Source organism: Diadema antillarum, unplaced genomic scaffold, assembly GCF_040938485.1.
Source record: "Diadema antillarum isolate AM-2024a unplaced genomic scaffold, OU_Dant_1.0 scf00000189, whole genome shotgun sequence".
Lineage (NCBI taxonomy): Eukaryota > Metazoa > Echinodermata > Echinoidea > Diadematoida > Diadematidae > Diadema > Diadema antillarum.
Window position 1 is genome coordinate 88810 of NW_027271078.1, and position 15714 is coordinate 104523.

Sequence of the window (15714 nt, forward strand, 5' to 3'; positions counted from 1 at the left end):
ATAAAGACTACAAATACATATCAAGCAATGTACAAATGTACACTGCTATAAAATTGCTTTCTTACTTTGAATAATCAAGCATGTTTTCATAGTATGTTGTACATTTATTGAATAAATTTGCAAGGTTGCGTACTGTAGGGCCTACACTAGCTGTTTCACAGATAAAGATTTGTCCTTTGTTTTAAGCACTGTCAAGAAGGAAACATACACAGGAAACCACTGTTCCAAATGGAAGAATCTGGGTTTTTATTGTGTTTTACAATTTCCGTGGCTTGTTTGGTTTTGGGAGCAAACTGTAATCAAACAATGTAGAGAAGTGTTTGCTTATTACAGTTGTCAACAGAGTGGTTGTGATTCATTTTCAGTATCCTCAATACATTGATTGCTCATGGTCATTCTAAGTGTGGTGTGGGCTATAGGCACACAAGTACAGACCCAGGATTTTACAACTTTCCTGAGTGTGTACATACTGCTGACAGTTGTTCCACAGGTACAGAAGTTTAAGTAACACAAGCACATGACAGCCATTCACACTGTGTCGTGCATCTTGAAACAATTGCCAGATAGTCATTCTACCAAGTATTTTGTACACACACCCCACAGCCATTCAACAGTATGTCAAACACCAGACAGTCCCTCCATATTTATCTGAAGTTATATCATAGACACTAGGCAGTCATTCTGTAAGTATGTCACTCACAGACGTTACATTCCTTCCACAGTTGTTCATGCAGCTACCAGATGGTCATTCCTTATTTAATCTGTGCACACACCTGGCAGTCATTCCACACTGTGTTGTGTATATTTAAAGGGGAAGTCCAAACAATTTCCATAATTTCATATCATTAATAGTATATAGGCCTAAATTGACAGCTCCATGGATAGATTTGTGGAATTTGTTGTGGTCTTTGAGCAAAGAAACCGATAGGGCCTACTCTGAAAACCCCTAAACAATATAGGCCTACACTGAACAATGATGATGACATAGGAGGCTCACATATTCAAAAAATGAAGCAGTGTAATTCCATTACAATATTGCTTGCTTAACAAGTTCAGTGGTGTAGAAGTTATGCATGCCTTCTTCTTTTGTTCTGCTTCCTTTAGCTCCAACTCATGCATTCCTGTGATGAGGCTGCAATGTCATCTTTTTTCTTTGCGAATTGTTATGAAATTTGAAAACATTCATTATTCCCTATCCCAATCACTCTAAATCTGAAACTCTGTACCCAGTATAACCAATTTATTATTTGTTCAAATGCAAAAGTATGAAAATCATTCGAAGGTCTCAAAACAAACGCCAGACAGTGGTTCCATATTATGTTTTTCTCGCGCAGCTGACAGGCATTTCACAGTGTATTGTTTGTCTTTGTAAAGCAAACACATGTCAGCAGCCAGTCATTCCACAGTATTTTGTACACAAAACTGACAGCAATCCTCCAGTATCTTTATACAGACACCATACAATCATTCAGTATACAAATGTTTGGGGGAAGCTTTACTTTCATAGGCTGGGATATTACAATCCAAATCATATAAATAGCACAGTATGACCTGTTTTGCAGTGTGTGAAAGTTCACACTTTCATTGTTCCCAGTACCAGGAGCTGTGAGTGAGGTGGGTGGAGATCTCCATGGTTTTGCTGTGACGTATAGTGTGGAAGACCTCTTCCACTCCTGAGACATAAAGCGAGGGTGTGGCTGTAGGCCAATCAGAAATGATATTAGCCATCTGCGCATTAGTGTGCTCTTCAATGTCCCGGGCCAGTGACTCACACCTGAAGTGCATGTGAGCAAGAAACGGAACACCCAGTCACCTTCTGAGCTATTTAGATTGTCCTCCACGTTAGTCGCAACCCCCAAACAATTGAGGCCTCCTCGGCCGCCGGACCTCCATGTAAACTCTCACATCCTCCTGTCATCCTTGACTGTAAATCACTGATGGTAATATAGTTTGACAAAGCTTCCGTGGAGTGTGTAGACAACTTGTTTTGGCGCCATTATCACTGTATTATGGCTTAACGACTTGGCTTTGATTTGGAATAGGGCAGTATACAATGACTGCATTCCCCATGAATTGTGGCTGATGATGCACTTTATGTCTATGTTTATTTGTTAGTGCATGTTGTAGACATTGATGTCAAACATTGAAATGTGCTGTACCTAGAAGGAAAAATGAAATATAAATAATGAGTTATCTCTTCATATCATTTAAATCAAAGGAAGTTATCTGAGCTGTTATGTATAATTCTAAAAAAGAAAAACAACCAACACATTTGGCTTTCAGTCTCTTGGCCAAAAGCTGATAAATAATTCTTTGCAAGGGACTTTAAAGCAAAATGGCTCTAGAGTTCACCATGGGATGACTGAAAGATTTCATGATGTTAATCAAACTGCTTGATTTTATTTTTCTTCGGTTGATTTCTTATTAAGATTGTGCTCAAACTTCTAGTATTTGATACATTTTACCATATAATTTATTTATAGAGTATAACAGAATTGTATTTCCAGGGTATTGCAAAATTACCGAAAGCAATTAGTAAGGAAGAGACCCATTTTTAAATCGGGCAAGTGTCCCTTTAATTTACATGCCTTGGATAAGTGGGCAAGTTTATTTGTAGTGAAGTGCATTCTATTTGAGAGGGAAAAAAAGTTCTCCCTGTAAAGAAAAAGAAAAATGATAATAAACAAATGCAACAAACAAGCAAGCAGGCAGCTATTCCTCAGGGCCTCTTACCCATTATGACAGGATATGTGCCACGATGCAGTTTACAAAGTAACCAGAATTTATGGTGTAACCCACTTTCCAGGTCTAGAAAACATAAAGAAACATTTGCAGGCCAGCCTGGGGAAATAGATATTTCAACAAAATTCCTTCCTCTGTGGAAATCAAGCAAGCGTATTCTTCCTTGCTGATGTGAGACCCTTGTTGGCATTCTCTCTGAATATTGTAAGTTGGACCATGGATACATTATGCTTCAAGTGTAGCAGTAACGTTTCTTCTACCCAACAACGTGGAAGGGTGAGATAAGAGGAATATGGTGATGATTTCCAACTACAAGCATTCAAGGGGACACCTTCAGCATGCATCTTTTCATTGTAAGATAAAAACCCTTCACAATGAAATATGACATTTTCACGGAGATGGCCTGCTTGGTGAAAAAAAGGAGGGAGATGGGGAAGGAAGAGATGCAAAACCTTCTTAGCCCATTATTTGTTGCATTTGCTGCGTAAACTGTATTATTGTTCTGTATTAGGTACGAATGGAAATCTAAGAAATACACACTTGTAATATACTATGCTTATGTGTAGTGAGCTGACAATGGGAGTGAAAAATCTTTGCTTCGAGTGACTCATCTGCTATTGTGGCGTTTTGCAACTGAAGCAGGAATGAAACAATTCATGAAAATTCAAATTCATGCAGTTTCAGGCTTGACGAGTTAGTTTCTTCCTTCATGTATTTTTTTTTTTTTGTCTCTCCAATGGAAATAGTTGAAGCTGAATTTCCAGATCTTTCATAAGGTGTGTCATCAACCTAACATCATTTCAAATGCTAAGGAGATAGAAGAAGAAGAAGAAGGAGGAGGAGGAGGAGGAAGAAGAAGAAGAGAGAATCAACCTGATATTGTTTGAAGTATGATGACAGAGACTGTGCTGACAGAGTGCTATCACTTGACAAAGATGTCTTGAGGCTGACAGTGATATTGATACTCTCCGTTTGCATTGGTGCAAGAGAATGACGCTTGAATTGAATTCCCTGAATACCATGAATCAAATGATGACAGGATTGTCTTCACTCCACGGATGAGTCTTTGAGTCCCCCCTCCCCCCTTCCTAAATCCGTTTGAAAAGATTCGCCTCTAATACTGGGTCAATAAACTCATACAATGCATGCAGGTGAATAGGGAACTTGCTGCAGTGATATCATCAGGAAAAGTGCACGTTGTATTAAGTTACAGGAATTAGGACAGCGTCAGTTCCTTCTTCCACCCCACCCCCGTCTTTCTATCTTTAGTTGTCTCTCATGGAACAGCCTTTAGGTCACGTCAGCCAGTTGACACCTGACAAGTAGTAAAGATGCCCATGACACCTACCTAAGTCTGCTAATGACAGCTTGAATGACAATGCAGCACCAGTAGTCTTGAAAGATCATCTTGCAGAAGAGCCTGGAGCTACGGTATACATTCATATCATGCCACTGCTTCCTTGTATAAGCGATGCATCATAAGAAAAATTCTCCCTGTGAAGCAAGAGTCTTTTTTCTCATGCTGGATTTAATAGAATAATTACTGACTTCATCCATAACACCATTGCCATTAGGATATAGAAAACTCTTGTAGAAACTCCCTACACTCATTTATGGTCATTGAAGGTGGTCAAAACTTTGTTTAAGGTGTTGAGGAATGTGCAGCGAGTACTCCTGTCACTCTTGAATTGATTCCTCACCTTTACAAGGCAAGAAAGTCAACAATGTGACACTACTAACCCATTGAGGACGAGTCACAAGTACAGCTGTATGCTTGGGTAGGTGTCTATGGGAAATGCGTGTTGTAGCAAAATCAGTCCGTCCTCAATGTGTTAAGTATTCGTTCTCATCATCAATTTGTGTTGCATTTAACAAGATCTTTGAACATTGTTGACTCTGTGAAGAACCATGGACCTACTGTAGGTCCATGGATGAACCTAGTGATGCAATTCATTAGTGTTTTATCGATAAACTTAATGGCTACTGCTACTGATACCAATTGGTCATGCTGAATTAAAGCTTCTGTGGGACTACTTCCAATACCTTTGGCCTTAGTCACTTCTAAAAAATCACTGTAGAAGGAAAAGCATCATCTTCGTACTGGTAAAGTGGTCAGCTTCCAGAACTACTTGTTACTCTCTTATTTAGCCCCCCCCCCCCCCCCGAAGCATTTGACTGTTCTTTTGAGATTTCTTACGAATTCCAAACAGTGTCCAACATCTACACACAGTTGAAAGTTTCCCTGAAAGCAGTCGAAGGCATAGCTAATAAATGGAGCATAGCAAGTCGCGCTCTAAGCCGATGTGGGCTCACTCAAGCCTTTGTAGAATCCTTTCAAGAATCCTCCATCACTCATAGCAATAGACTCATCCTTTCTAAGCCATGCCATAAAACACCCAAACCAAACAACAGTAACAACAGGACAAAACTTTCAAAGGTACCCAGAGGTAATAATACCCTGCGAATACCCTATGAATAAGACCCAACGGCACGCCATGCATTTGCTGGCGAGTTGAACAAATGTGCTTTTACGTGTGAAGCTGCATAAACGTTGCTACTGTACAAGAAAGAGTGCAGGCTGTCTGTTTGGTTGTGTCTGTACCATGGCTGCTCTCTCATCATAGTTCTTAAAGGTAGTTTTTTTTTTACAAGACAGATTTGGAATAAAGCAAGGTCCAAGAAAAAGAAGAAGAATAAAACATTTGCTTTACAATAAATGACCCTCAGCCTCAATATGCCATGAAATGAAAAGTCCATCATGAGTTCATGTTAAAGGGAAAGTCCGTCCTGATATTGTGTTGCTTTGTATGAAAACAGAAAAATCAGCGAATTACATTTTGAAGAGTGATTAAAATGTTGGGAGAGAATGAAACGAATTGGCATCTGTGTGTGATGTAGGTGCTTTGCACACAAAATTTTAAGTACTTTTGGTCATTTTTCTCAGATATTTTGGTCCGGACAGAACCTATGAACTTAAGAAAACATGCAAAAATGTATTGCATTAATTATACACCAAGAAATTTGTCAGTTTTTGTGTACAAATAGAATGAAAAGTTTTTTTCCTGCCCTTTAGAATTAAAAGCATTTCATAAAAATAGAGTGAACATGAAAAGAATAAGAAAAAAGAATAACAAATAACGTAAAGCCAGACATTTTTATTACATGAGGAAGACAAGATTTGCAATTTATATCCTAGTAAAAATACACACAAAAAGTTTTATCTACACAATGCATTAAGGGCCAGGAGCAATTCACAGAAGTTTCATGCTGTGAAAAAAAAACGCTATTGGCTCTAATTTGTGAAAGTTTCATGCACTGTGAATGTTTTTGGTTTTACAGAACACTTAGCAGGGTAAATCACACTTCATTCCTTCCTTAGATCTGGCCAGCACTCTGCTAATCCCTATAGTTCCATTTTGGGGAGCTTATCAAGGATCCTGCAATATTTGATCAATATCTGGTGGCGTAGGTGTGCGTTTATGAGCCAAAAAACACCTTGAGCATTGTGCGGCTCCTGTGTGTAAGGAGGCAATTATCTGCAGTAAAGAGTTGAACGGCTTCTATTAGTCATTGGAGAATTTATCCTAAAACTCATCCAAGGTCCCCAATGCCAGAAGAAGTGAGTGCTCAGCTTTATTGCAATGTAGGCTTCCATATGATATGTATCAGATTTGTAGCTCATGAAAAAACAAAAAAACAAACTATGCCACAGACACAGTTGCGATATGACGTAAGTCTCTTTATTTTTAACCCTACAATGTAATTTTAATCTTCTTTAAGCTCTATACAGTAGCTTTATCAATGTACAATGTAGGACCCTATATCTTCATCCATCTATCTGCTTACAGAGACTCATCTAATCTATCTACGTGTATACTATCTATCTATCTATCTATCTATCTATCTATCTATCTATCTGTTAGCCCTGTAGGATTTTATGATGCTGTCGTTCTCTTGGATGGGGGAAAGAGTCTGTGGGGTTTGTGAGAGATATCAAATATTGTACACTCTCTTAAAAACCAAAAGAACAAATAAACACACACACATATAAAATAATGTCTTTTCGTCACATAGATTTATTTCATTCAATTTTGTCATGTTCCTGTATTCAGTGTTATTAAACACAAAGTTAACAATCGTGTGCTTATTCTATAGGAGGAATATTCTTTTCCTTTTGAGCAAAATTTCAATAATTTGTCATTTTGGGCAGTGGAGAGTGAGGAGAAAGTCATACTTTAGGTAAATTATATGTTCTGAATTTTCACATATTATAGACAGATCTTTTGATATCTTATAAAGATGAGATGGCATTTTTTGCCTTTGTATGCCAATATTAAATTTTCTAAGCCTTCATTTGAGAAGTATCAAGGAAGTGGGATGCAAAGATTTCATGTAGTTTATGCATTGATGTACCCTATATTTTTGCAGTCAGTGAAAGTTTCTGTATGTCATCGTCGGTCCTATTTGCCGAACTCATCAGTTGGTACCCACCCTTGGTATGTGTGAGTGTGATGCCCATGTCATGCTTTCATCTTGAGAGGATTATGGAAAGTAATTTTTAATGTTGGAGGCTTGCACATATATATCAAAAGAGAGCTGCCTCTTTTGCAGCCAGCATGAAGTCTGAGCAGTATCAACAAGATTGTGTTGAATTTTGATATCAAAGTTTAGAAGGCCTGATAGCAAAGGAGCTGGCCCTTACTGTTGAGCTGAGTGAATTATGTGCTGTGCGGTTTAAGGAATAAAAAAGTTGCAACCATGTGAAACGGTGTGGACAAACAGAAGCTGACGGCAGGAGATGTGCCCGTCCTTGTGTCGACAGTTTTCCGTTGTATTTATCCTGCAGATTGACAGGGCCGATGTGTTGCACATGAGTACACACCTTAGCGCTTTGATGTTACTCATGCAGAATACCACATCTTCACAGCTCTTAGTTTGATGTGGACAGTGGTAGCAGTCCTGTTGGTAACCGTCCTGTTGGAGTCTGAAGCTTTTTTGCAAGACATGAGGTCGCAGGCGGGAGAAGTTGGTAATTGTAGGGTTGCTTGTATTCATTCCTCTCTCTTTTCTCCCCCTCTCCATATTGTCCATCTTTTCTTCGAAGAATCCAGCAGTTGATCTCGTCATGAAAAGTGACTGGGATGAAGTGGGATGAACTCGTAGCCCTCCTGCATATTTGCAGAAATATCAACAATTCAAACTATGTACATGTATTCAGAATAGTCAGAACATTGTCTAATAACAAAGTGCATCTGGTTCAAAATGGGTTGTTATAAAATGCTACTATACATGCCTTTAATGGACATGGTCTGGTGTTATTGATTATACATAATTTTGTAAACATTGTAGCATTGGATGATTCAGCAAAGGGAGGAGGAATAATGGCATTTTATTTTTTCGTAATCAATTAGACACTTTTCATTGTGTACTTTATAATACTGCAGTGTTCCCATTGACCCAGATTACTTTTGCACTGAAATTTGCAGTTATGCAGCATCTATAAGTTGTGTGCCATGTCATTTTACACGTAATAGCAACATTCATGTCCACAAAAGTGAAATTTAGATCTTCCATATTTCGGAATGTGGAGATATAGTTTACCTCGAGACCATATCAAACCCCTGTCCCCCCCCCCAAAAAAAAAAAAAATGAAGAAGAAAAAGAAAGAGCATAAAGTAGCACACTCGGTATGAGGTTTCATCAACAAATATGATACTCGCAAATGTGAAAATGTGACTGTTCCCTCAACTGTTCAGAAATGTTTGACATTGCTGTGGCACTGCTGTGGTGTCGGCAAGAAATAACAAAACAGGAAAGAATAAAAGAAAATGGAACATCGTAACTTTGGTATAGCAGTTGGCCAACGCAAAGCATACCACAAAGTTTGACTTCGCAAATGTGAATGTTTTTTTTTTTCAACAAGTAGCAACATCCTGCCAGTCACAATACTGTAGATTTTAACGGAATTTTGTCACTTCCTCAGGCTGACATTGGATGCATGGTTTGTCTGTGGTTCAGTTCTGTGTTTGGTGTGACTGTCGGTTTTCATTGCCACGCAGTAGAGCTCCTATATTTATCGCTGATTCTGCAGCATTATCATGAGGTGAGTGGCCAGCACAACACAATGCTGCATAAAAGGACAATTTTGTGCTGAAAAAGATTGCTATACATGTGTAAAGTGTAATCAAATATGCAGGAAAGGACCCGTTTGAACAAAAATAAGGACCATGTAGAAAGTTATGACAGTTTAATAGTCCTCTATACATGTGGTATTCAATGGGCTATGTAAAACTACTTAGTCCGTCACTTACGTTCATGCGCCCTTTAGATATGTCCATTGCACAACTTTTAGGCAATCATCACATTTCCTTGAAAGATGTGTTTGTGTCTTTGTGATTTAGTGATTTTGTTGAAGAAACATGGTAGATTTTGATGTCATGTAAAATCCTGTAAATGTGAGTAACATATCTTCCAAGTTGATGAGATTTGATTTTTCAGTACATTTGTATGGAAAAAAAAAAGGAAAGTTTTATTCAGTTGATGGCTGTCACAAGAAAATGGTGGCCCTTTCAAGAAACCATAACCGCTCAAATGACCTTTTGCTAACCTTTGATTGAACTGGTGGAAGAACTACTTGTCCAGTCGTTCTCAAACTAGAGCTTTCATTGAAAATGAAAAAGAAAAAAAAAATCTTCTGATGCCCTTCAAAGTCAACTCTCGTCTGGAAATAGGCCTGTATTCTTTCAAACTGTACATATGTTGGTGTGTAAGGGTATGAGTCAGCGATAATGGGTTTTCCAGCTGTCCTGCACAATGTGAGAACATTCAAAATCTAGTTTCATGGGTAATAGACTGTGCTTGAAAGTGGAACCAGTACTCAATGTTCAAGGTGACTGTAATGCAAAAAAAAAAAACACAAACACCCAACAACAACAACAAACAAACAAACGAACAGGAAAAAAGAAGAAAGTCAGAGAGGACAGGGAATGTATCATTAGAACTTGAAAAAAAAAGTGAGAAAGGGATGGTATGGGATTTTAAACTGTCGGTATGTTCCCATTCAACAGCACTTTCAGTTTTAGTCATACAAATTCCTCTGCTAATAGATGAGGCATGGATATAATTTTCTCATTTTCAAGTCTTGAATTCACTGGCAGAGTATTTGCTAAATTTCCTTTTTAGAAGTGAGAATCACAACAGTAGTAATTGTTCCTTATAGGCCCTGTATTCTTGAGCTATGATAATCTAGCAACCCCTTTCCATAGTTTTTCTTTTGTTGTTATAAATGTTATTGAAATGAGAGGAAATTTTTATGTTTGCTGAATTTTTGACCGAAATCATGTTGAAAAACACTTTTTGTGATATTCAAGGAAGGGAGAGCTTTTATTTCATATCATTCATGCATTATGTGAGTTTGAACTGAATGTAACTTTTTTGGTGAATCGTTGGAACATTTTAAGTAATGTACTGTAAAATGTATGGTTATGTCCTTCTTTGGGAGAACTTACACTAATATATGTGACCCGCTACAACAAAAGGATTCTAAAGTCGCTGACGGGCGAGCCAAGCATGGCCCAGAAAAATGCTATTTTCACGCCTTTCCTTTGATCATTTAGCTTCGAAATTTCGGCAGATAAGAAAAGATATATTAGACTAAAAAGTTATGTTAAAAACAGAAACCCAAACGTTTTGACAGATTTTGGTGATCTGACTTCAAACTCGATTTTCTCGGCTCACCCGTCAGCGACTTTAGGATCCTTTTGTTGTAGCGGGTCACATATACAAATGTACATTCTCTTGAGCATGGCACAAAGATGCCCTGTAAAATCATTCTAAATATATCACAAATTACATTGCAATACATGAGGCCTACTAGAAATGTTGGTTTCATGATATATTGTAGAAGTGAATACCCCTCTTGCAATTTATGCTGTCCAGCATTGACATTCGAAGCAACCCACAGTGATCAATTATACGCATACGTTTTTGATGCATGCAGAATGTAAATGTGCTGTCAATTGTTGCTATCAGACTAGGCTCAGAGAAGCTTCTGTACATTGAAAGGTTGAGATGAGAACTCTTCCCTTTTCTGATGGCATGGTCAAACTCTGAATACAAAGGACCTACAATGTACAGTACAATGCAGTGGGGGATCCAGAGGGGTATGCGCCGGGCATGTGCCCCCTCTTTATTTTTTGTTAAAACAAAAGAAATATAAAGAAAAAAATGGGGGCATGTGCACCCCCCCAATTTTGTAAAGGCGCCTCCCCTTTTCAAAATTCCTGGATCCGCCCTTGCAATGTATGCTGGACATATCAAGTGTTGTCACATGAAGACATTGTTTGAACTGCCATGAATTTGTGGAACTGAAACAGAGCAGTGCTGAAGCAGAAACTATAGGTGGAGAAGTTTATATCAAATGATTATGAGGGATGCTCGATCTACTCTGAAAAAATAATATTATCCAACTTCATAAGTATTATTGGTACATGTATGTGCATATTGCGCATGCTTCTGGGAAAACTCTTGACCATGCTTTGAAGTGGAAATAAGAATCCTCCCTCTGATATTGTGGTCAAAATTTAAAACATGAAAGACAAACACTGGACATCTCAAAGTTGTCACCCACACACTTTTTTTTTTTATTAATGGCATTTCATGCAGTGTCATGATTCTTTGGAACCGAAACAGAACAGTGCTAAAGGAGGAACTTGAGGCAGAAGTTTATAGATCAAATGATGAACAAGGATTCTCCACTCTAAAGAGATAATATCATTCAACTTCACAAAATATTTTAGATGCACTTGTATTGCTTCACAAATATTGTTGGTACATGCACATGCTTCTAGAGAAACATTTTGTATGCCTGCTATAAAGTTGGAATGAAAAACCCCTTCTGATGCTTTGGTCAAACTTTGAATATGAAAGACAAACACTGGGCATCTCCCATGCCTTGAACAGTTAGAGTGCCATGATCCTGTGAAACCCAAAACAGAACAGTGCTAAATGCAGAAGCTTAAGGCAGGAGTTTATAATGATTAAAGAATTCACTGTTCTCAAAAAAAGTAATGATAGTAGACAATGCCTGTAGAGAAACCTTTGAAAAAGTTTTAGTGATGCCCCCCCCCCCCCCCCCCAATGGTTTTGTGAAACTCTGAATACAATGGATAACCACTCCTATTTTTACTACTGGAACCAAAACGCAACAATGCTTAGAGACAGGAGTTTCATACCAAGGAAAAGGATTCTCAACTGCAAATGAGTGTAATATACATGTACAATGTAGCTCCCATGCTTATTGGTATACATGCATACACATATTGTATACATATTTTGCCAGGGAAACTCTTGAGCATGCTTTGAAATTGGAAGAACCCACCACTTTTTTATGATGGCTTAGTTAAACTTTTAATTCTGTGAAGAAATCCTTTCTTTGTGGAACCAAAACAAAGCAGTGCTAAAGCTGAAAATTGAGGAAGAAGTTTACGTGGTAACAAAAGATGTGTAACTCCCCTTAAAGGATAAATATTGGGATAAAATACCTTTTTTTTGGTGTGTGTGACTCTGCTTTATTTATTTCAGTGAGCTTGAAAATGGAGTAGATCTGACTCACACTTTATAGGCTAAATTACTTGGAAATCATATTACATGTACATGTCCAGCACTTTGAGGCTGGCTTGGAAAAAGAAACGTCTATTTTCAAAAAGGAATCATGCATATTGGATGATTTTGCCAATGATAATACTCACCAAGTGACATTCAAACCATAATCAGAAATAATGAAGCAGTGTACAGTATAATTCAAGTTTTGTGTTCTATAAAAAGAAGTGGTAGTAATGCAAAGTACAAGTGCACTTTTCATCGCAGTGTTTGAAGTTGATTATCTGACATCCCACATTATGGGTGTATAAGTGTGATGAAATGTTACATGAATAGGAATGTTTCTCAACACATCAATTAACAATCAACCACAGTGTTTCTGGTATTGCAGATACTGTAAAAGTGGAAAGTTTTGTGGTGTGGAAATTTTTGTGCATTTTGCATGATCAGAAACCAGGCGAAAATAAAAACAAATATTTTAGCACGTCATACAATGTATGTTCCATTACTAAATGTCTTGATTCCGCAGAATTAAAAACACGGCAAATTCATCTCATCCAGCCGAGAATGAAAAATTACTTGCACGAAAATAACCACTTGCTCAGTAAACTAATTTTGCAACCCCCAGGGGCATTTGGCCTCACAGATGTATGATCTGACTATTCAGCTGACATGATAAAAAGAAAATTGTATCGCTTACAAAAAACATCCCAAATATTCAGCTTCATGGTGGGTTTGAAGATGTTAATTTCTTTTCATGCAAAGCTAATTTTTGGAAACATCTTTTGCAGCAAGTCATTTATTATGAGAGCAATAATTTGTTTTGCCCTCCCCCCCCCCCCCCCCCCCGAAAAAAAAATATTGATGGCATTGGTTTAATGTAACTTAGTTTAACTATAAGTGTGAAGATCTGCATTTATGACATTACTGGAAAACTTATTTGATGAGACATGCAGCCAACTAAACAAGGATGAAAGTGAGCTTTTCAGTCCGTTCCCTTTTATACTTGGTCTTGAGGAACATGAAATCTAATTACCGCAGCCATTCCCCACTTCGTTACATGAATATTCTCCCTTGGTCCCTGGGGTTGATACCACTAAGTGGCTGTATGATGCATATGTATGATGAGCACACATGCTCGTCGTAACTCCAGTGGTGTTATCAATGCCTCAGCATGCCTTCTGGATCATCTTCCGCCGAAATTATGCATCAAAAAAATGATTGTCATTCTGGTTGAACGCACTCCATCTACTCGCATTTCAGCTTCAGATTCTTAATGCAGCGTTTGCGGCTTGCATGTACAATGATTTGTCCATCCCGTGAGAGGCACTTGTACTTAAAGGTTGCATCCTTCTTTCCCTGAACCTCTCCATTTTTTTTTAAAACCAGTTGTCATCTGAAGAGGACATTTGATATCAGAATAGCTATTTTTTCTCTCCTCTCATTCTGCCACCGTATATATTTGCTGAAGAAAGAGTCATTATTCTGTGAATTTAATTCTATTTTTGTGACTATCGCATTACAGCTACAGTGTAGTTTGGCAAGTCACCTACACGTGTAAGAATGCAAAATGTCTTGTCACTTTCTCAGTCAGTGGCAAAAGTTATTTTATGAACTGCTAACAGGTAAATTAAAAAAAAAAGAAATTACTATGAGATGATGAATTCTTCATTCTAGATTTTGACATGTGTGTGTGTGTGTTTGTGTGTGTGTGTGTGTGTGTGTGTGTGTGTGTGTGTGTGTGTGTTGGTAGTGATAAAGCCTGGGACTGCCTTTCTGGTATTGTTTCTCTTCGGGACAGTTATTTTTTATTTACCAAATTTGCCTAAAAAAAACTTTGTTCATGATTTCATCATTTCTACAATGTACTTTAACAGTCCAGTAGACAATCGGGAACAAAATTATGCAACAGAAAGGCCTAATGGGTCTAATGTGTCTGTCCATTTTAGAAAAGATTAAAAGGATCAAATGCAATTGAACATTGATGTTTGCATTAAGACCATAATGTGGGTGTATTTATATACATTTGAACGCGTCTGTCTCAAGCTGTCATTTGAAGCCATTGTGAGCTTTATTACATGTACTTCAGCCCGCACTGAGGACACTACCCTAATACTCGTCAGCCTCCATTGTAATGGAAGTGACCGTCTCTTGAGACATTTATACTGCCGGCGCCCATCTGCCCCTCAAGGCCTCAAATGTTCTATACTACCATGGTGCAATCAAACAAGCACCCAAGCTGTTTGTGCAAATTGAATGCTAATTAGTGAAGGTTTTTTTTTTTTTTAATACATACTGCCATTGATTTTTATCAACATGGAAATACTTAATCAGTGTAGTTACATCAGCAGGCAAAACTATAGAAGTTTGATGTCAATCGAAGTGAAATGTATGCTAAGAAGATTTTGACATTCAATATGTGAATTATAGACAAGTTAGAAGCAATTAAGGTGCTTTTGTTGATTAGTGGGTACCTTTTTGCTCCATCAGCAGTTTGTTGAATAATTTCTTAAATTTGTGCAAGGAGTTTAGACACAGATGGATAGGTAAGTCAGGGCTCGACACTAACGGTGGCCCGGTGGCCCGGTGGCCCGGGGCCACCCAAAATGAAAGTCGGGCCACCAAATTTCAAAAAAGGGCAAATTTGGTGGCCCGCCTCGGGCCACCAAACTTTTGTGAAAAGTATGTCAATAAATTCGTAACTTTTTACGCCGGAAATTAGCAGTTAAATTTTGTTCAAAGGATGGATGAAAATGACTGAATGAGTGCCTGAGAGTGAGTGTTGCAAGTTTGTTGAAGTTTATTTTTGAGTAGATATGTCCAACTTCTAATTCTTACTATCATAAATCTTAAATATTTGACTCATTAAAAAAAAAAGGACTTTTAATGTTTTTTATTGTTTTTTTACGGGACACCAAATTTTTCTCTCGGGCCACCAAAAATGTGAAATTTAGGATTTTGGTGGCCCCATCGGGCCACCAAACAAAAAAGTTAGTGTCGAGCCATGGGTAAGTGCTGTAAAACCAGAACTTATCGAATGAATGTACATGAAACTTTCATGAATTTCACAGGGCCATCATAATTCGCAAAGGTAAAATGTGTACGAAAGGTTTTGTCTGCACAATGCATTGAATGCCAGTCACCAGTTCATAAAAGTTTCTTGCCACAAAAAAAAAAAAAAATGGCTGTCAACTCCAATTCGCAAAAGTTTCAGGCTGCGAATGTTTCTGTTTATTTTTTTTGTTTTATTTCCAGTATTTCATTCATGTTGTCTCCATCAGCACATCACTGAGCCTGAAAAGCGATCGCTTATTTCATCTCGAGTATGCCCAATGCGGATTATTGCTCATACATAGTAGATATCTGCCATGT

General features: G+C 37.9%; 1 protein-coding gene across 1 annotated transcript in view; it reads left to right on the forward strand.

Moving 5' to 3' along the window:
- The first annotated feature begins 8185 nt into the window (after positions 1 to 8185).
- The window catches only part of LOC139723419 (plexin-A4-like), a 30231-nt gene continuing 22702 nt past the window's right edge, over positions 8186 to 15714 (forward strand). Inside the window, exon 1 of the mRNA XM_071634665.1 lies at positions 8186 to 8845. Within this exon, the coding sequence (XP_071490766.1) occupies positions 8741 to 8845 (105 nt within the window). The 5' untranslated portion in view covers positions 8186 to 8740. The remainder of the gene's footprint in view (positions 8846 to 15714) is intronic.